The sequence below is a fragment of the Phocoena phocoena genome, chromosome 16 (genome assembly GCF_963924675.1).
Source record: "Phocoena phocoena chromosome 16, mPhoPho1.1, whole genome shotgun sequence".
In the NCBI taxonomy this organism is placed as follows: Eukaryota; Metazoa; Chordata; class Mammalia; order Artiodactyla; family Phocoenidae; genus Phocoena; species Phocoena phocoena.
Window position 1 is genome coordinate 68,001,423 of NC_089234.1, and position 22,025 is coordinate 68,023,447.

The following is a 22,025-nucleotide window of genomic DNA, read 5'->3' on the forward strand; positions in this document are numbered from 1 at the left end:
TTTGCATTCTCAAGCTAGAAATCTCCACAGACATAATGTGCACATCTACTAGCTAATGTCTCATAATCATGTTCCTGAGGTGCTGCGAGGCTTTGAATGTCCTCCTGTAATGACCAAGTGAGCACAGCATGTGGAATGACCAGGGAGCAAGGGGACAGCCTAGCAGGCCAAATAAATCCTGGCCATCAGTGGGTGACAGATGTCTCAGCCAGATCACCCCCATAGCAACACTGACCACACAGAAAACACACAACTAAATTTAATATTTTCCGTTTCCCTCCCCTTCTATAAGTGATGCTCAGGGTGCATAAGGAATCAGAGCTACACATTAGTATAAAATGTTAATATTAGGTGTTATCTTCCATTGATAGGTTCAAACCCACCCCAGATTCTAGAACTAATGTCATCTCCTTTTTAATAGTGGGGAATTGCTCTAAACCACATAACCTAAAAGCTAAATTATTGTGTAGCTATTAGGGAATTTCAAGCAATGTAACATATTTTGACAGCGACATTTTTTTGTAAATGATCAAAATGGACAAGCAACATCATTAAGAACACAAAGCAGTGGTCGTTAAGAAATTATTCTACATTTCAACATCAACACTATCTCTTAGGTCTGTCTTAAATCTAGAAGTAGCTATGTGAAGGCACATTGATTTATACAGTTTTTTTGACACTGAATTAATTTTTATAGCAATATCCCATATACCAAATGGACAGACAAGGAAAATACTGTTATCTTAAAGTAAGTGGGAAAAAAAGAGAAAGCTCTTAAGTGGCCATCTATGTACTTACTTCTAGAACCTTGAAAATCTTTTGGATAAATAAGAAAGTTGACATCTTCACTGGACTCATACCAGCTTTGAGGGGGAAAAAAAAAGGGACTAGAAACAGCCTGCCTGGCGGTTTCACAGAGGTTCTGGCCTTCTGTTCACATATCCTTCATGACAGGTGCAGTTCCTTCCCTCCCTCCATCTGGGGCCTGGCTTAGCACTTAAACTGGCCTCTACACCAGCAAGAAGCATATGGGCTGGGACAGGGGCGATATCTCCTTTCTGTTGGTATCTGCTCTGTGTTGCCTTAAGCTTGTCCCTTCAGTTACTGTAGATACCTTGGTCCTGACTCACTATATGTGTTAAGCATTTTCTTTTTTTTTTTGGCTGTGCCACACGTCTTGCCCTGACCAGGGACTGAACCTGCGCCCTCGGCAGTGAAATTGCGGAGTCCTAACCACTGGACCACTAGGGAATTCCCCTAAGCGTTTAAAAAATGTAGTAGTTGCTATAAAGAAAATATCTGACATACACTTCTAAGTCGGGGAGCATAATGAAGTGAATCAGTCATCCAACTTCAAAGTAGAACACCACCAACACCATTGTCCCAGCACCCCTTCCTCTGTCAGGGTACTCTCTGAGTTAACCCCTATCCTAAAATTCATGTTTATCATTCTCTCTTTTTTGAAAAATATGTTCCATATATGTATACATCTCTAAATTACGTATTGTTTAGTTTTACCTATGCTGGAGCCTTTAAAATGGTATTACACTAAATGCAATCATATCAGGCTGTTTTTTTTCAAAAAACACACTTTGATTGTCCTAATAGTCATCCACACTGATGCTTGTAAGTGGTATCTCATTCAGTTTTACTGCTGTGTAATATTCCATTATGTAAACAGACCGGCATTTATTCACCCATTCTCTTGTCCATGTATGTTAGTATTCTTGGTAGATTTTTGCTTTAAGACTTTCCTATAAATATCCTTGCAAATGTCTCCTGGTACACGTGCCAAATTCTACCTAGTTGTGGAATTGCTTGGGTTATAGGTTACGTGAATGATTAACACTATGAGTTAGGGCCAAATTGTTTTCCAAAGCCGCTACAGCATCTTACTCTCTGACTGGCATTGCAAAAAAGGATCCTGTTGTTCTACCCATCCTTGCCAACACTTGGTATTTTCAGACTTCTTAATTTTTGCAAGCTAGAAGGTGTGAAATGGAATTTCAATGTGGTCTTAATTTACATTTTCCTGAAAACTAATGAGTTTTGTGCATCTTTTTCCATGTCTAGTTGCCACTGGTTCATTTGTACATTCTTCTTTTAGACTGTCTATTTTCTTATTGATTTTAAAGAATTCTTACACCTTCTGACTATCATACTTTGTTAAGTTACATATGTTACGGAACTGTGCAATTTTTGCCCTGATTGGGCCACAATTCTAGTACTGGCTTCTTCTATCATACCTTCCTTCCCTGCCCTCGAGCTATTGAGGAATTGAGAAAATAGCAGTATGAGTTTCTAAATGGAGTTTTAAAAATTCTATATCCTGAAAAGGATATTTAATATAATTAGATATTTCTTTTTCACATAGATTGGCAGACAAATTTATTGCCAATGTAGTGAAAATCAGTTACCACTTGTTGAGAATGTAAAGTGAAACTTGATAGGAGTGGTGATACATGAGTGTACTATTTGACAAAACTCACTGAAATTATTATACGTAAATTATATCCCCAAAATGCTGATTTAAAATTAATAAAATAACAGGTGTAAATTATAACACAGGGAGGTGGTAGAGCACACTAAGGTCTGGTTCTAGCACCAACCTGCCACTTAGCTCTGCCACTTAGTATGTTACCACCTTGGGCAAGTTATTCATATCTTTAACCCTTGCATTTCTCATCGGCAAAGTGGGGATAACAGCAGTACCTATATTGTTATATTATAAATGTTACAGTTTTCACACTTGGGCAGGTAATCCACCGATAATTTATTTTTGAGCTTGCTGTGAAGTAAGGCTGTAGTCTCATTCTTTTTTCTGAGAGATAACCAAGTTGTCACAACACTGTTTAATTATCCATCCTTGCTCACTGATTTTGAATACTACTTCTGTCATATCAGATTTCCTTATAGGCCTCATTTAGTTTCTGGATTCTTGATTGTGTTTCCTTAAGTCTACTGTCAAGCACTGCACCAATACCACTGTCTCAATCACTACAACATTATAATTAATCTTGATATATAACAGGACAAGTTTTCCTTCCCTGTTCTTTGCTGCTATCTTATTGATTCCTGAGCTTTTGTTCTTTCCTATGAACTACAGATAGTCTATCACGTTTCATGAAACAAACCCAAAAAATCCTGTTGGAATTTCAGAGAATTCATAGATCTATTTGGGAAGAATTGATAATCATCAACTAATATTGATCCATTATTATGAGCTATCCATTTATTTAGAACTTCTTTTATCTTTCAATCACATTTTATAACTTTATAGGTTTTTTCCCAGTGTTACAGTCTGTCTTTTAACAGAAAAATGTAATCTGTTTACATTTATTGTCTCTATTGATATTTTTGAACCCATTTCTACTATCTTTTTTTGTCCATATGTCTCCCACACCTTGTCCCCTTTATTTTGGTCTTTTATATCCCTTTAGCCTCTTTTTTTCTCTGTTGGTGTGGAGACTATAGATTATATTTATACCCTTTTAAATTACTGTATTTCTGCACATGACAGAGACCATTCCATTCTCTCCTCACCTTTACTGAGAGTGAAGGGAAAAAGAGTAAAACTAGACAAAAAGGTGAGGAAAGCATAAAAGAGAGGACAAGAGCCAGTGACGACATACTTTGAAGTGGGGGACCAAAACTGAATTCTTCAAAGGAAGAAACTGAACGCTTTCCTTCCCGTGCAGTTCCTCCTCTTATCACATATTTAGATAGGCAGTGCCATTTTTAGGTTACAGGTTATATGATTTTCAGCATTTCCTTTATACTTCTCAGTCATTCAAGGTAACCCAGGTCTCTTTTTATTATAACTATTACTCTTAAAATGGTTTACCAGCTATGTTGAACTCATCTTACTTTTAGGTGAGTTATTTTAGTTAAAGCACTGTAAGAATTTGTCACCAGCAAACATTTAAGGTAATTGGGTACAGAGTTACTGGAAGACAGTACATTTAATTTCTTTTTAAAAATTATTTATTTATTTTTGAGGTATAGTTGATGGATATTATATAAGATTCAGGTGTACAACACAGTGATTTACGGTTTTCAAAGGTTATACCACATTCACAATTATAAAATATTGGCTATATTCTCTGTTGTACAATATATCCTTGTAGCTTACTTATTTTATATATAGTTTGTATCTCTTAATCCCCTACCCATGGACAGTACAGTTTATTTCTTAAACTTAGAGAAGACCGATTGAAATAAAGTAGTATTTGCATCACATTTATTTACCATATAAAACACGATGTAGAGTTTAGAAGTTCCTAAAAAATATTTAATCATAATAACAATGCATAAACTTTGTGGGGGGAAAAGTTTATTTCTAACTTGCATATTTGAAACTTTTACTTCGCAAGGAGAAGACCAGATACCCTTTCACAATATCTTTACACAAAGCTTTCAGACCACGTTTCTCATATAGTTTTATTTAACACTTTAATATTTTTAGATTAAGATTTATACACTAGCAAGTCTCTTTTATATGGACCGAGAGGTGTATCTTTAGAGAACACTTTGTCCTATACATTCATGATCCATTAAACACCTTAAAACCATTATCATTTATATTGGCAAAATTAGCCTAGGTTTACAAAGTGAAAACTGAAAGGCCCCATATTTCAGAAAATCAGAAATAGAAACTAAGGTTGATGAAAATTAATGATTAAAAAATATAATGCAAATAAACAAACATCAAATGAACAACTGGGAAGTTTGTTCAGCAATAGTGAGATTGGTCAGTGTTCCCATAGAAAACACAGGCACAAAGCAGTGAATAACTGATCATGGCTGTAATGACACCCATCAGGCAAATATCACTAAGTTTGTTCTATTCCCATATTCTTTAAGTCAGCACTCATGGGTATCTACTGCCCATTGTTCTTGAGGGACTCTCAAACGTTAAAGAAAAAAAATCAGTTGATCCATTTTTTGTTTGTTTGTTTTTTGCGGTACGCGGGCCTCTCACTGCTGTGGCCTCTCCCACTGCGGAGCACAGGCTCCGGACACGCAGGCTCAGCGGCCACGGCTCACGGGCCCAGCGCTCCGCGGCATGTGAGATCCTCCCAGACCGGGGCACAAACCCGTGTCCCGTGCATCGGCAGGCGGACTCTCAACCATTGCGCCACCAGGGAAGCCCCAGTTGATCCATTTTTAATGTTTTATAGTTCTAGCGTGTAAGTCTTTGACCTACTTGGTCAGGTTTATTCCTAGGTATTTTATTTTACTTTTTTGGTGTGATTTTAAAAGGTACTGTTTTTTTACATTCCCTTTCTGACATTTCATTGTTAGTACAACAAAATGCAACCAATTTCTGAATGTTAATCTTGAATCCTACTACTTTGCTGAATTCATTTATTAGATTTAGTAGTTTTTGTGTGGAGTCCTTAGGGTTTTCTATATATAGTATCATGTCATCTGCATATAGTGACAATTTTACCCCTTCCCTTCCAATTAAAAAAAAAAATTATTTATTTGGCTGCACCGGGTCTTAGTTGCAGCATGCAGGATCTAGTTCCCTGACCAGGGATGGAACCTGGGCCCACTGCATTGGGAGCATGGAGCCTTAACCACTGGACCACCTGGGAAATCACTTTTTTTTTTTTTTTTTTTTGCGGTACGCGGGCCTCCCACTGTTGTGGCCTCTCCTGTTGCGGAGCACAGGCTCTGGACGCGCAGGCTCAGCGGCCATGGCTCACGGGCCCAGCCGCTCCGCGGCATGTGGGATCTTCCCAGACCGGGCCACGAACCCGTGTCCCCTGCATCGGCAGGCGGACTCTCAACCACTGCGCCACCAGGGAAGCCCGGGAAATCCCTTTTGTTTGTTTTTCTAGTCTGACTGCTGTGGCTAGGACTTCCAACACTATGTTGAATAGAAGTGGCAAGAGCGGGCATCCTTGTCTTGTTCCAGATTTTAGTGGGAAGGCTTTCAGCTTCTCACCATTGAGTATTATACCAGCTGTGGGTTTGTCATAAATGGCTTTTATTATGTTGAGATATGTTCTCTCTTATACCCACTTTGGTAAGAGTTTTTATTATGAATAGATGCTGAATTTTGTCAAGTGCTTTTTCTGCATCTATTGAGATGATCATGTGGTTTTTGACTTTTCTTTTGTTAATGTGGTGTATTACATTGACTTATTTGCATATGTTGAACCATCCTTGTGAACTTGGGATGAATCCCACTGGGTCATGGTATATATTCTTTTTTTAAGTGTTATCGGATTCAGTTTGCTAATATTTTCTTGAGGATTTCTGAATCTATATTCATCAAGGATATTGGCCTGTAATTTTCTTTTTTGGTGGTATTTTTGGTTTTGGTATCAGTGTGATGGTGTCTTCATAGAATAAAGTCAGTTTATCCACTTCACAGTTTTGGTGAAAGCGCATTCCAAATTTGGGGAGCCATTAAGATTTATCACACTTTGACAATGAAAAAGTGTCACATTAGTAGAAGCTTTAGCATATAATTTCTGTACATAATCACGCTGTTTTTTAAATGCCAAACAATGCTGTTTATTAATTATTCTTGATATTGTTGTAATACAAGGTTAATGTATTCATTTAAATATCTAAGTAGTTTTATTAAATACAAAATGCTTCACAGTACTTCATCGACGATTCTCCATAGGAAGGATACAAGTAATATAATCAAGATCTTTAACTAGCTTTCTACTTTCGCTTTCATGCCTCCAGTGATGGAGAACACACTGCTCTCATGAGACTGTCAGTCTCAATGTTGAACAACTCCAGGTGTTAGAAAGTTTTCCCTAACACTGAATTAAATTATCTTCCCTATAACATCTACCTATTGCTCTAGCCTTGCATTTCACAGTTAAGATAGAAAAATCAGTATTCCTTCTCCCATGTGACAACTCAAATTATATTAAGACAGCTATTTTGTTAGTTTTTTCCCCTACTTTTCTAATCCAATCCCTCAAATTATTCCTTGCCATATACTAGTTTTCCTCAAGATATATAAAAGAGATTGTTGTGTCCCCCTAAAAAAGATATGGTGACCTTATTTGGAGATTGGGTCTTTACAGAGGTAATCTAGTTAAAATGAGGTAATTAGGGTGAGCTCTAATCCAGTATGACTTGTATCCTTATAAAAATGGGAAATTTGGACACAGAGACAGGCACAAAGGGAGAATGCCAGGTGAAGATGAAAGCAGAGATTAGGGTGATGATTTACAAGCCAAGGAACACAAAGAAGGCCAATAAAACACCAGACTAGGAGAGAGACATGCAACAGATTCTCCCTCACAGACTGCAGAAGGAAGAACCCTGTTGACACAAGAATTTTCTTTTGTTTAAGCTATCCACTTGGTGGTACTTTGTTGTAGCAGCCCTAGAAAACTAATACATTACTCAGAAATGTGACATGACAAAAGGTTAAGGAAATTTTCCACAGCCAAATTGCTTGGTTTTCTTTATGAGTGAGAATAATTCTTTCCTAAAATGGACGTATCATTATTGAAAATATTAATGCTCTCAGCAATGATATATTTGAATACATTCTGAAATTATACTCTGAATTTCTGGCTAGCACAAGTCTATTATGTTTAGATTTTTCCTATGACTTTCGTTTTCACGATTTTTCTTTGGTAGCTCTGCTTTTGCAGAGTTGATGACACTGTTAATAGTAAAGGAAGCAACATACTTGTAACCTTTGGCTCTGTATTCAAATCCTAATCTAGGACCAGGAAAACTGTAACTTGTAAACCACATTTCATTCATAAATTTAGAAAAGAAGGACTATAAGAGTGATATGCAGAATATGTGATTATAAAAATTATTTTCAGGGCTTCCCTGGTGGCGCAGTGGTTGAGAGTCCACCTACTGATGCAGGGGACATGGGTTCGTGCCCCGGTCCGGGAGGATCCCACATGCTGTGGAGCCGCTAGGCCCGTGAGCCATGGCTGCCGAGCCTGCACGTCCGGAGCCTGTGCTCTGCAACGGGAGAGGCCACAACAGTGAAAGGCCCGTGTACCGCAAAAAAAAAAAAAAATTATTTTCAAAGTGTACTGTAACCGATTTTCATCAATGTGGGGAATTTCTCTGTAAATACTGAAATAGAAATTAATTTTGAAATAAGTAATAAAAAATTATGACAGATTGATCAGCAACAGTATTTTATATAGAAAATTCTTAAGCGATATCCTAAGATGCTTATGAATTTCCATATATTATTATGGCCTATAATTTCTCCCATAGAAGCAGCAAAGGGTAAACAACAAAGCCATTTTCCAATGGGGATGCTGAGCAGACTGTATCTGGTAGAGGACCATTCCAAGAGAGCCAGGCAACACCTGGAGACACTTTTGGCTCTTAAACCTGTGTGGGTGCTATTGGCGTCTTGCGAAGAGAGGCCAGGGATGCTGCTACACTGTCTACAATGCACAGGACAGCCCCCACAAGAAAGAATTATCCAGTCCAAAATGTCAATAGTGCTAGGTTAAGAAACGCTGACATATTTAAAGGATCTTCAAATGAAATAAAAGATACTTTGAATATCGATATGAATAGCTGTATAATATTCCAACATTAGCTAGTCTGCTCTTCAAATAATCTTTAGCCATGGTTAAATAATTTCATTCCAACTGCTACTGCTGTCTCTGTCCACAGTATCTTAGTGAGTACGCCATTTCACCAGATTTTTAGTCATAGTGGGCTCTGTAATTCCAACATGACTGAAGCTGGTAAATTTACTTTAGTAATAGAGGTAAATACGCTTAAACCCTTAACAGACAGATTTGTAAAAATAAAGACACTTATAACAATAATTTTTATCTTTAACCTTTCAAGTAACTTCAAAAAATGCTATGAAAGGGGTAGTTTAGGGCAAATGCAAAATCAATGACATAGAAATAAGCTCATGTTCTGCTAACAGAGACTGAGCAGTAATCTTTTTCCATGTGATAACCAAAACAGTAATATCGTATTTATTTAAGACATTTAAGTTACCCACTTATGCTATTATTATTGTAATGTACTGTTTAAACATTTAAATCTATACTGAAAGAAGAGAATATAAAAATCTCTACCCTAAAAGGGTTAAAAAAAATCTAGTGGAAAAAGAAATAGCTAATATAGCAGCAGTGACAAAAAATGGACAAAAGCAAATTGTTTCTGAAATGAAGGCTAATAAAGGAATCTTGTTGGAAGTTCTGGCCTATGCAATGAAAACAAGACCCAATAGTTTAGGATGTGTTTTCTGTCTTAAGCAAAAATGACCTCTTTCAGGACCTTCACAACAAATTACATGTTTAAGATTTTTAACTTGTCCAATTTCCTTGAAAAAATCATTGCTCCTATTTTCCTTATTTCCCATGGTCTAAGAGCAGCAAGTATCCTATTCCTAGACAGAACTCATGAACATTTACATGATGGAGCTCATCAAAACTGGTAAATAAAGTTAAAATCTACCTTAACCTAATTGAAAGAAACTATTTTAGCCATCATTGAGATTTTACAACCATTTAAAAATATTTAAAGCACATATGAAGGAAGAAAAATATCACTAGTAAATTGTGACTGCACTCAAAGTTCCCAAGGATTTAAAAATTACTCAAGATCTTTTTCATTAATCCTGTCATAATCTTAACCAACACATACACGAAGTGTAGAAAGAGGTTGCTTTTGTAACAATACATTTCAGAGATGATTGCTGGCTTCGACTAAGGTAACGTAAGTAAAGGCGGTGAGAACTGGGTGGATGCTGGGTATATTTTGAAGATAGAGTCAACAAGATTTACTGTAGTATTTAATGCAGGGAACAAGAGAAAAAGAAGAATCAAGGAGGATGCCAAGGTTTTTGGCTTGAACTACTGAAGGACTGAGTTGTCATTAATTGAGCTGGGGCAGGCTGCCAAAGTCAGATCAAAAAGGAAATTCAGGAGTTCAGTTTTGGATATCTTAAGTTCAAGATGACTTCTAGATGTTTCCAAGTAGAGTTAAGTAAGCATTTAAAAATGTATATGATCATGAGTTCAGCAGAGGTCTGGGTTGCAGATATAAATTAGCAAGAGTCCTCATAGGTGTGTAGATAGAAGAGAAAAAGGTTTAAGAACTGAGCCCCTGGACACATCAACTTTAGGGCATGTGGAGGAGCGTGGCAAGGGAGACTGGGCAGGGAGTGGCCAGTGAGTTACGAAGAAAACAAAAAAAGCAAGGTTTCTGGGAATCCAAGTGAAGACAGTACTACAAGGAGAGAATGAGCAATTGTATGAAAAGCTGCTGCTGAGTCAGATGAGGGCCAGTTTGGCCACGTGGAGGTCACTGCTGACTTACAGAAGGGTAATTTTAGTGGAGTGGTCGGTGGCAAAGCCCAAACGGTAGGGGTTCGAGAGTGACTCAAAGGAGAGGAAGTGGAGAAACTGTGTATAGACTATTCTTTTGAGGAGTTTTTTGCTTTAAAGAGAGGGAGAGAAATGGGTAAATGAGATGGAAAGTATAGTAGGCTGAAAGTTTTTTTTTTTTTTTTTTTAAGATGGGAGCAATAGGGGCTTCCCTGGTGACACAGTGGTTGAGAGTCTGCCTGCCGATGCAGGGGACACGGGTTTGTGCCCCGGTCCGGGAAGATCCCACATGCCACGGAGCGGCTGGGCCCGTGAGCCATGGCCTCTGAGCCCGCGCGTCCGGAGCCTGTGCTCCGCAACGGGAGAGGCCACAACAGTGAGAGGCCCGCACAATAAAAAAAAAAAAAAAAAAGATGGGAGCAATAATAGCATGTTTGCATGCTGACAAGAAAGATCTAGCAGAGAGGGAAAACAGATGAAGTTGGAAAGAAAGGGGAAAACTGCTGGAGTATGGTTTTTTAGATATGTTAATTTAGACTCTAAAGATACCCATTAACTATAATGGAAGAGGATCAATTAAAGAAAGAAGACTTAGGTTTTACTAGTACTGCCAAATAATAAAATTATGGTAAAAGGAAAATTAAAATGTGTTTAAGATGTAAAAAGGGAAATGCAGATTTATGGAATTTAAAAGGAATTCTCCAAATTTATCTAATTCTATATGAGAAAGTAGTGCTAATCAAATATCTGGAGTAAATACTTTAGAAGTGAAAAAGAAATCACAAAGTAAAAAATGAACAAGTTGAACTGTGAACTGCGTTTAAACTGTAAACTCTCTATATAAGTAAAAGTAAAATATCTAGAGAGAAGTACGGTTAGATTGAGAAACATACTTGCATCAAATAGGATTTAAGGTTAATTTCTTTATTATGTAAGGAGCTCAGACAAACAAGTAAATTATTAGCTAACCAAGAGATAAATGGGTAAAGTGCATAAAGATTATTTGCACAATATGTGATATAATAAATATTAGAACAAATATTAAACCTTGCAAATAAGAAACAAAATGCAGAAGAAAACAGTGAGATCTGTTATATTCATTAGGAAAGTATAAAAAAATTAAAGCCTCCTAGTCTGGCTACACTGTCATAAAGACAGACTCATACATTGTTGGTGGCAGTGAAAAGTACTAATATCCTTCTGGACAGCAATGTGGAAATCGGTATCAATGGTCATAAAAATATTTATAGCCTTTGACTCAGAAATACTCCTCTTGCATACTATCCTAAGGAAATACTAAAAAGTATATATGAATGATGTCCATTGCAGCACTATAATTACATTGTAGCATTACCTATGATAATGAGATATTAGAAATGATCTAAAAGGAAAATTAAAACATAGAAGAATGGCTATGAAAATTATGAATACTGGCCTGATCAAATAGAAGATATAAGATTTCAGAGCAACATAGAAGATGCTTACCATATAACAATTAATGGCAGTGTAAAAAATATTTTACTATACTCTTAATTACAAGTATGTCACCTACACAAAGAGACAGAAAGAAAAATGTAAATTGAAAATAGTTTAAACATTCAGTATGCTGGGACTAGAGTAAAATACGTTCTTCCTTGTTCTAATAACAACTACTAACAGTTACTGAATACTTACCATCTACCTGATGATGGAGAATGGACATTATTGTATGCAAGCACATTTAATCTTATGGGGTAGGCTACAGCCAATACTAAATGGCAGAGCTGATATTTGAATTCAGGCAATCAGTCTTTAGTCCTGATCTTCACCACAATCTATGCTGTATACACAAATTAAGAAAAGGTAGAAAAATGGGGTTTCCCTCAACCTCTAAGAATCATGTTTTAAAAGGTAAGGTTATGGGTATCACATATTGTATCACATATAATATCATTTGGTAGTCTCAGATTACTATCCCTTAATAATTGCTAACTAACCTTTCCATTTTGCCTGTAAAATTAAGGTAAGTTGATTTTAAACAGACTGAAAAAAAAATGAAAATCCTCTCATAGCATCACAGAATGCTACAGCTGTACAAAAGAGTTTGGAGGGTCTTCACTGGCAGTCCAGTGGTTAAGACTTGGCCTTCCGATGCAGGGATGCGGGTTCAATCGCAGCCAGAAAACCAAAACATAAAACATAAGCAATATTGTAACAAATTCAATAAAACCTTTAAAAATTGTCCACGTTAAAAAAATCTTAAAAAGAAAAAGATTTTGGAGATCATCAGATCCCTCTACCTCTACAGAGTAAGAAACGGAGGTCTACTATCAGTGACAGGTTGACTCAAGGTCATTCAGCTGGTTAAAACAACCAAAGCTAGTTCTAAATTCCAGGTTCCCAATGATAACAATAATGAGAATCATAGTCCAATGATACTTCTTGCTATACCATCTTACTCCTCTCCCTTGTTAAAAAAAAAAAAAAATCTATGTACATATTACGTTTTAAGGGCACAACAAATGCCAAGCACCACATTTGGTGTGTTTTAGTTAAACTAATTTAATCTTTACAACAGTTTTAAGGAGGTAAATATAACCATTTTAAGACAAGAACAATGAAGCTCAGGTTTAGTATGTTGCCCAGGACCATGCAGCTATGAACTGGCATCCAGGTCTGATAACCAAGTCACTGCTCTTCCCAGAAATGGTCTGCCACAGGGCTTGGGGAGAAAGTGCTCATGTACACAGGGAGCTCTGGTTAAAGAGGGTCCTTATGTTCCCTGCACATGCCACCAGAGGTTCATGTTGAGAGAACTGTCTGATCTTTCTTCAGGCTGAGGATTAGCTGGCTGTTCCAGTAGATTAGAAAGAATGTAGTTAACCTATCTGCTGGTGTGAAAAAGGTTTCCAAGTTTGTGTAAACCCTGGGGGTTGATCCTTTGTGCTGTTATGGGTGATCAAGGGAGTAGAAAACATTCAGTGCTTAGAGAGTAGGGGCAAAATATAATGATGATTATATTCCCTACAGTGGCCCCTCCCGTTGTGGAGCACAGGCTCAGGACGCGCAGGCTCAGAGGCCATGGCTCACGGGTCTAGCCGCTCTGCGGCATGTGGGATCTTCCCGAGCCGGGCCACGAACCCGTGTCCCCTGCATCGGCAGGCGGACTCTCAACCACTGCGCCACCAGGGAAGCCCCAAGTGCTCTTTTTTAATATGCTAGTTGTTCAAGGGCTCATGAAATACATTTCCAGACACCTGATAAATACCTTCCCATGACCTTTTCTCCCTCACTATTTTGCTCCCTTTCCTTTTCCTCACACTTTCAATTCTGTAGGTTCTAGCATTGCGGGTTTTAATCCTCTCTCTCCAGTTAGGGAACCCCTTAAGTGGTCTCCCCATTTTCAGAGTCTCTCCATTCACAACCATCTCACACAGGGAGAGAATCTTCTAAAGCAAGGCCATTGCTGCCTAATAATAGCTATCAATTCTTTATGAAATTCCTTGAAAACAGGCCCCAGCCTACCTTTCCAGCTTTCTCTCTCCTCAGTCTCTTAAGTCCTAGGTAACTCATTTGGGCTTTCCCTCCTCTGTTCTTTGGCTCACAGTGATCCCTTTATCTGGAATCCTCTCCATTTTCATCTCTGGCTGTCGAATTTCGGTCTGTCCTTTAAGGCCCATCTCAAATGTAATCTCCCTTGCTTTTTCTGATTCTCCAACCAGATATATTCCCTTCCTTGTCTAAACTCTATAGCTCTGGGTGTAACTCTTAGAAGACTTGACCTGTACTGCAGGTATCGGTGTATTCCAACTGGCAGTTCCATTAAGATCAGTTATGTGTTAATAACCTCTGTGTTCTAGATAGCACCTAGAAAAGACACTCATACTCATAGTTAATGATCAAAATCAAAAATCTGATTTTCAGTAATGAAAACTAAAAGTGCTTCACAATTTTCTGTCAGTTAAAGAACTGGTTAAAGGAACCCAGAGAATAAAAAAAAATGTCTTAATGGGATACTTGATTTCCTAGGTGCTGACACAACAACTGATAGACATCTTCTAGGTCGGGAAAGGTATGTCTGTGTGATGAAAATGTAGACTCAAAGAAGGCCCCAAAAGGCTAAAAAAAAATCTTAAGACATCTTTGCTATGCTTTCATTTTTTGAGTTTTAGTTTTGTACAGATGAACATGGGACACTCTGAAGCTTTAAAGCTAAAAGCTATACCGAGGAAGAAAAAACTGATTAAGACAATCAAATAACACATTTTGAATACTACTGTAAGTCAGGTTAAACAGGGCTACTAAGCGATTAATTCACTCTCCAAAAAACACAAAAAAAACAAACAAAAAAACCCAACAGAAAAATTAGCTCCTTTTCCCCATTGAGAAATAAATTAAAAATCTGGTAATGCTACTTTTCCCACATTATAAAGCTAATCAGAGAAGCCTACCACCTCATAAAAACATTTCATAAAGGTACAGAGATAATACTACTCCTACAGACATCATGATTAATGAATCCACGGGCCCCTGGCTGTAACTACGTCATTGTTTACTTCGTGACTTTTGTTTTCGAGGAGGGGGTTAAGTCAGGGAGGATGGGAGGAAATTAAATTGAAGCCCAACAAATACCTTTACAGAGTAAACACCACAACTCAACTAATTTTTTTCTTACGGGCCTGTAGCACTTGTTGGTAAAAACACAATGAACCGATAATTTGAACAAAGGCAACAGGCACCTGCAGCCTCTCAATCCCTTTGCAAATATTTCCACTAAGATAGGGCCAAATTCTGGGATCTGGACGAACAGGCGAGTGTCACCATTCAATAATGAGCTCCTTTCTCGATAAGCTGTAAACCTCGAGGCACCTGAGACCCTTCCCAAGGATCTGAGCTGGGAGCGGTCTCGGATTTTTAGACAAATCTCTCCTCCTACCACACGTGATCAGCCACCCTGGGAGACCCGCAACGCACGATACAAAGGCTCGGCGCTGCCACGGCATCCTCAGGAGGATCGCGGAGCCTCCCGCGCTCAGTTTCTGAGGAGCCTGCGCAGGGCGCCGCCGCCAGGCGCGCCGCTCCCGGGCCCGCAGGGCGGTGCCGCGCAGCGCGGGGAGCGGGAGCGGGGAGCGCGCGCCGCCTGCCCTGCGCGCCTGCCCACCCAGCGCCGGGGAGCAGGGCAGACGAGCTGCACGCAGCCCGGCCGCGCCGCAGCCGCCGGGCCCTCCGCCGACGCAGGGAGCCCCGCAGCGACGTGGACTAGGGTGAGGAGGCCGAGGGCTCCCAGACCCCGGGCAGGCCCGAGGCCAGGCCAGCCCACCCCGCCCAGGCCCCGGCCTTGCCTTCTCCTCCTGGCTCCTAGCCCCCCCACCCTTCCCCCGGGCCTCGCGTGGGGGGTTCGGGGGCGTAGTGAGCGGCACTTACACCACGGCTCTGGAGATGATCCAGGACACCATCTTCCCGGGGGGCCTGGACCCCACCTCGGGGGCGGGTGGGCGCCAAGCGTGGCGGACCAGGCCGCCAACGGCAGGCCGCGCGCTCGCCGGCTCCTCGCGCTCCCCGGGGCCGCGCTGGCGCCCTCGGGAGCTGGGCCCCGTGTCTGCGCGCGGCGGCCCGAGCTGCGCTGCGGTCGGTCCCCCGCCCGTCCCCGCCCGCCGGCGGAGCCGCCGCCGAGCCAGCCAGCCCCGCCCCTGCGCTCCGCTGATAGGCGGCGGCGGCGGCGGCGGCGCGTTGGCCGAGGCCAGGTCTGGGTTGCCGGGCTCCGGGGGCTGGGCTGGCGAGACCCCGGCCCGCGCCGGATGGCGTTGTGGCTCGGATATCTGGGCTCTCACTTCCCTCTTCCTGTCCCTTCTGTCCCTGGGAAGTCCACCTGGCTTGGGGGTCGTTGGGGGGGGGTTGGGAGGCGGAGGCTGAGGAAGGGGACGTGTGGATAGGGGTTGTGAGTGCCTGTGTGAAAAGCAAAATAGTAGCAGGAACTCTGTGTCCGATAGAATCCTCTAGACCAGGCCCTAGATTCTGGAGAGGAGAGATTTTGAGATGTGTTTAGCCACATCCGGTGTTCTCACTGTTCACTGAGGCCCTGGACGTCCTCAGAGTACCGCATTTTAAGGCAAACGTCGGGAGGATCTTTGCACAGGCCTGTGTGTATCAGGAGTCTTCTGGTGCGTGGTGCAGTGCAGGGAGGGGCAGAAGGAGGAAAGCATTGGATTTCAAGTTTGCAGTAGTGGGTGTATAGATACCACTGTTCCGGGCCTCTTAAGGCAACTTTCCATCACAACATCTGCAAAGCCTGTTTTACAAACACACCTCTGACCTGCTAGATATTCAAAGTAAAAGTTGGGCCTAGGATTCCTGACCTGTCATGCTATTTACAGCTGTCTATTTTTGGGGAGGTTGGATTACTGCTTACACCTTACAGCTCTTTCAGGTATGATAATTTCAGGAGACAGAATTTAAAATCTGATTTTTTTTGGTGGCAGTACCAAGTCGAGAAAGTGATCTTAAAGTTTAATTATCATCTTATTTTTTTTCTGTTAAGACGATAATAAAAGATAATTCTGGTATTCAGATGGTACGAAGAATAAAGGATGAAATGGGCGCTTTAAGCCTTATTTGAAAGTTGAAAGCCCCAGGAAATATAACAACTTATTTTGTGACCATACTCTAATTTATTCTTTTTGTTCCTCAGTTTCCCCATAGTAAAAAGAGGCTGATAATACTACAGCTTACCTCCTGCCTTCCAGGGGTGACATAAAGCATGCTAAATACATGTTTAGAAAGTTCTCCCACTTGCTTGGGAGAAAATCAAAAGCAAATATAAGATTGTCTTGAATTCTTTTAAGGTCCCAGATTCAATACATTTAATAATATTTTCATTATTTAAGGAATGAAATCAGAAACTGCTTTCTGCTCTTGGGTTAGGTTCTTTTGCTTATTTACCCATATTTAGAAAGTATATTTTAATTTCAGGGATCTCACTAATGAAAATTTGCATTTGTTCAGAATCTTATTTTTGGCCATTATTCAGCATTATTTGGGGATCACATGTGCCACATAAGCACCAGTTTTCTGGAAAATTCTCTTGCCCAGTAAAACTCAAAGTTACTTGAATGGCATTCAGATTCCTCCATGAACAGGTCCTGAAATGTTTTTTACAGCCTTAATTTTTACTGTCCTCCCAACCTCTAAAGTACCCTTTCCCTACCATTTTTCTCTGAACCAAGCTGTATTTTCACCCTCAGTGCCTATGCCTAGACTTCATTTTTTCTTTAATGATTTGCGTCCCATTCTCTACCTGTCAGTTTTTCAGTGTGCTCTGCCATGAAGATGTCCTTGATTTTCATAGTTATTCATAATTTTCTCTAGGTCCCCAGAATTTATTACTTGAATATCTATTTAATACCTGTGTCATTCTGCTTTATATAATGGTTATGTTTTACTTATGCCTAATCTACTGGATGATAAAATGTTTAAGGACAGGTATGGTATATTAGTTATTTGTGTTTTCCTAGTGTCTAGAATAGGGTAATTGCCCAGTAAAAGTTCAAATAATGATTTTTAGTACAGTCACTCTCTTAAGTATGAAAACTTTATGAAATTTCAGCCTTGAACAGTGGCAGTCTCTTAAAGCTGTCTTTCTTGCCTTCTTATTTTGGAGGGGTCATCATTCTGAATATTATTTCACTGCATCATAATACACTAATGCTTTCAGGGGTTGTTGAGATATATAGGACTGCTCACTGCTCTCTGAAATGTCTGTAGGCTGTTGTGTGTTAAATTTCATCCTGTATGCTTGTTATATCTTCAACCTCCTCCACATTCATGTCACTTTTTGCTGCTCTCAATCTGCAACAGCCCCCTTCTTCACATCTCAATATGCCGTGTGTTGGAAACCACCTACCCTGTGCTACAGACAATTTGTGGAGTCAACCTTTTACAACTCAGAGCCTAGGTAGTGTTTATTCCCATTTTGTACACTGGAAACTGAGGTTTAGAGAGCTCACTGAATGGACAAATAATGCATAGGTGATAGAACTGGAACTCTAATCCACGCTTCCTGAGTGCTCTTTACATTATACTGTGATAGTTGAATTGTGTTTAAGGCAGTGGGTCCAGATGGGGGTTCCCTCTAGGAGGAAGTTGGGAGGAATTTTTGGGGGGTTGTTGGAGTGATTGGGGCTAACCACTAGCATTTGATGGGTGGGGGCCAGGGATGCTATATATATATATATATATATATATATATATATATATATATATATATATATATATATATATATACTCTTTGTAAATGCATGGGCTGTCCTGGACAAAGAATGTTCCCATGTCCTGCAAGGTTTAGGAATATCCTGCCTGACATTTGTGTAATACGTGTAATTATATGAACCTGGAACCTCCATTTTACATATAAACCATGGGTTTAACTGAGACTGAATTTTCCAGTGTCTGTGTCCATGCAACTGCTGTGCGAAAGAAAGATTTGTTTCGTTCACAACTTAATCAAGAGTTGTTTACAGTTTTGGAGAATTGCATCACAAACTGCTTTGCATTCATAGCTGTCATGGTTAGCTACTAATTACTCTTGTATGTCTTCTAGTTCAGTTTTGTTTCAAGATTAATATATTGAAATACATATTATCTTATTTTAAATGATTTTCATTTCACTTTTCCATTCATATTTTATTTAGGATACGTGGGTTTGTTTGAAGTCTGTAGGGAGATTGTTTTAAATTTCATTTCAGGGTGATAAAGCAGAAGATGGAAAATATTTTATGAAAGGGGGACATCAAGCCTGATACGGTTGAGAACTCTTAGCCTAAACAAAGAGTAATTTCATCTGAGGAGAAGTCTCACATGGGAAGTACCCAGATTTTAGTAGTGGGTGTATAGTTGAGATTTAGTAGTACGTGGCCATTAGGTAAGTGCTTCATGGTGTAAGACAAGGCTCTGGAGACAGTGGGAGAAAAGGAAATACATTACCTGCTGCCTTTTAAAGTGTGGTCTCTTTTGGTGTACTTGAGATCATTTCTTGTTTACAAGATGGAAAATTGTTTCTTTAAATACTAAACTTAATTGATTTTTAAAAAACATATATTACTAGTATTCATTTGAGCACTTCCGTCATTGTATTCTACAAAGACTTTTCTTTGGGTATTGAGTTTAATCATGGTGGGATGCAGCATATTTAGGGCAAAGGACATCAGGAGACCTATTTTAATTGCCAGTAATGTGATATGTGGCAGGTCGATCTGTTTCCTGTTAAATGGGGATGATAATGTTATGATGATCCAATGCAAGGGGTTTTAAAAACTAAGGGTAATTAGACTATTAAAAAGAATTGGTTTCTCTTCTGCATTTTCACTTAGAGTTCCTGGGAGATATGTGGATTATGTGTCTTCTACATGTTAAAGGAGTTTATTTATTAGGAAAAAAAAGAGAGTGGGAAAGTATCTAGGAGAGCAGATAGTGAGAGAATTACAGGGTACAGAGATAGTATCTAATCTATATAATTAATGAGTATGCCATTGAAACTAAATACTAGGTCACCTGCAGTTTCTGTTGGAGGAGTATTTTCAAGTGCTTGAAAATATTTTTATTTATAGAAAGGCTAAAATGACTAAATGAGTCTACCTTTCATAGTTGTTTAGAAAATAGTGTGAGGGAGAGGATCTTAAAGAGAATGACTTAAAAGACAAAACCTGTTGTTTTTCCATCTGCTGCCAGATGAATGTTTTTTGTCTTAGCCAGTTTGCTTTATGGTATTATGGTTACAACAGAGGTCAAATTTGGCAGATGACATTGAAATCAAATTATAAGAAATAATATTGAAAATAAAGTAATTGGATTGCATTAGAATAGAAAGATTAGATTCTTTTTTTTTTTAACATCTTTGTTGGAGTATAATTGCTTTACAATGGTGTCTCAGTTTCTGCTGTATAACATCAGCTATACATATACATATATCCTCATATCTCCTCCCTCTTGCGTCTCCCTCCCACCCTCCCATCCCACCCTCTAGGTGGTCACAAAGCACCGAGCTGATCTCCCTGTGCCATGCGGCTGCTTCCCACTAGCTATCCATTTTACGTTTAGTAGTATATGTAAGTCCATGCCACTCTCTCACTTTGTCCCAGCCTACCCTTCCCCCTCCCCGTGTCCTCAAGTACATTCTCTACTTCTGGGTCTTTATTCCTGTCCTGCCCCTAGGTGAAAGATTAGATTGTGAATTAAGTATTTAGTTACTAGCTAACATTCCATGAAGAAAGCAAAATATGTCTGTGATGGCTGGATCTAGGGAACACATATCAGGTTCTTATACATTTGAGGTAGCAGCTTTGCTTACAATGATTACGGATTTAGACATATTTGAGGCACTTTTACTATTCATTTAAATCATAGTTCCCAGTTTTGAAATCAAGGTAGATCTATGATTTTGGGTATTGTTCAGGTGCATATGGGGGTTGTTATGATGTCATTTACAGAGAGCTGAAATATTTGATAATTCTGTTATGTCTAGTAAGCAGAACTTTAAACAATTCTCGTTGATGTTTTTGAGTGGTAGTTGAAAGCACCCGGAATAAAGTGCAAAAGGGTGAACAATGAAAAGTTAGTCTGTTAGTCTTCTTTTATCACCTGTCTCCAGCTATCCAGTTCCTTTAGAGGCGTATCTCTGTTGCCAGGTTTTGTTTTGTTTTGTTTTGTTTTTTGGCCAAGAGTAAAGTCTAGAACGAGACCCAATTGTATATAGGTATTTAGTCTAAGATAAAGGTAGAATATTACATCAGTTGGGACATGATAGATTTATTTAGTAAATGATTTTATGACAGCCAGCTAGCCATTTAATAAAATCTGAAGAAAAAGTAGTTCTGGATGGATAAGAACTGTAAATGTAAAAACTAAAAGTACCATGAAAGTATAAAAAGAAAACGTGAAGGTAATAAAATCATAATAATAATGGAAAGCCCTCTCAGAGCATGCCATAAAATCAGAAACCAAAAAGGCAAATTTCATAGACTTGATTGCATAAGAATTTAAAACCCCTATGCCTTCAAAAAACAATATAAATAAGATTTCAAGACAAATGACAAATTGGGGAAAAACATTCGTAAAACCCAACAAAGGTTAATATTCTTAATATACAAAGCACTCATTAAAAAAAGCATTAATTAAAAATGTGTCTCAACACTCAGAATCTCTGGTTTCCAGTCAGGGATGTAAGAAGCAGCTTAGGAGTTGCAACTCTAACAAGTAAAAAGCTGAACAAACTAAAAAATCAACAATTCTTCTTAGATGCTTCAGAGAAGTAAGGTCATAGGTCATAGGATAAACTGCTGTCTCCCAAATTTGAGAAACAGGCAGATATGGAGAATCACAACTCACTGGAGTGGAAACCTCTGCAAGAACCAGTGCCAGGGTAGGAAAACCTAAACTGTAATTGAATCTGGAGGCTCAGTGTGGACAACTCTGAGAGTTAAAAACTGCAAGAGAATCCAGTCATAGGAGCTCTACCTGATCTTCACAGTTAGTATTGAAGAAAAATTCCCCCTGCTGGAAGCAGGGAAACGAAAAAGAAACCATTTTGAAATATACCAGTGCATCTGCTCTTCTTAACAAAGTATGCCCTCGGGAGAAACTATTTCACCAGAGCCTAACCTAACTGGTGGAAGGGAAATACCCCACACCAGCCAGCTCTAGTCTTCCACCGGGGAGGGGGGAGGGGAGGAGGGAAAAACC

General features: G+C 39.3%; 1 protein-coding gene across 1 annotated transcript in view; it reads right to left on the minus strand.

Annotated features, from left to right (window-relative positions):
• REEP3 (receptor accessory protein 3) overlaps nucleotides 1-15,932 on the minus strand; it is a 97,300-nt gene extending 81,368 nt beyond the window's left edge. The window contains exon 1 of the mRNA XM_065894017.1: nucleotides 15,717-15,932. Within this exon, the coding sequence (XP_065750089.1) occupies nucleotides 15,717-15,748 (32 nt within the window). The 5' untranslated portion in view covers nucleotides 15,749-15,932. The remainder of the gene's footprint in view (nucleotides 1-15,716) is intronic.
• Between the last annotated feature and the right edge of the window lie 6,093 nt (nucleotides 15,933-22,025).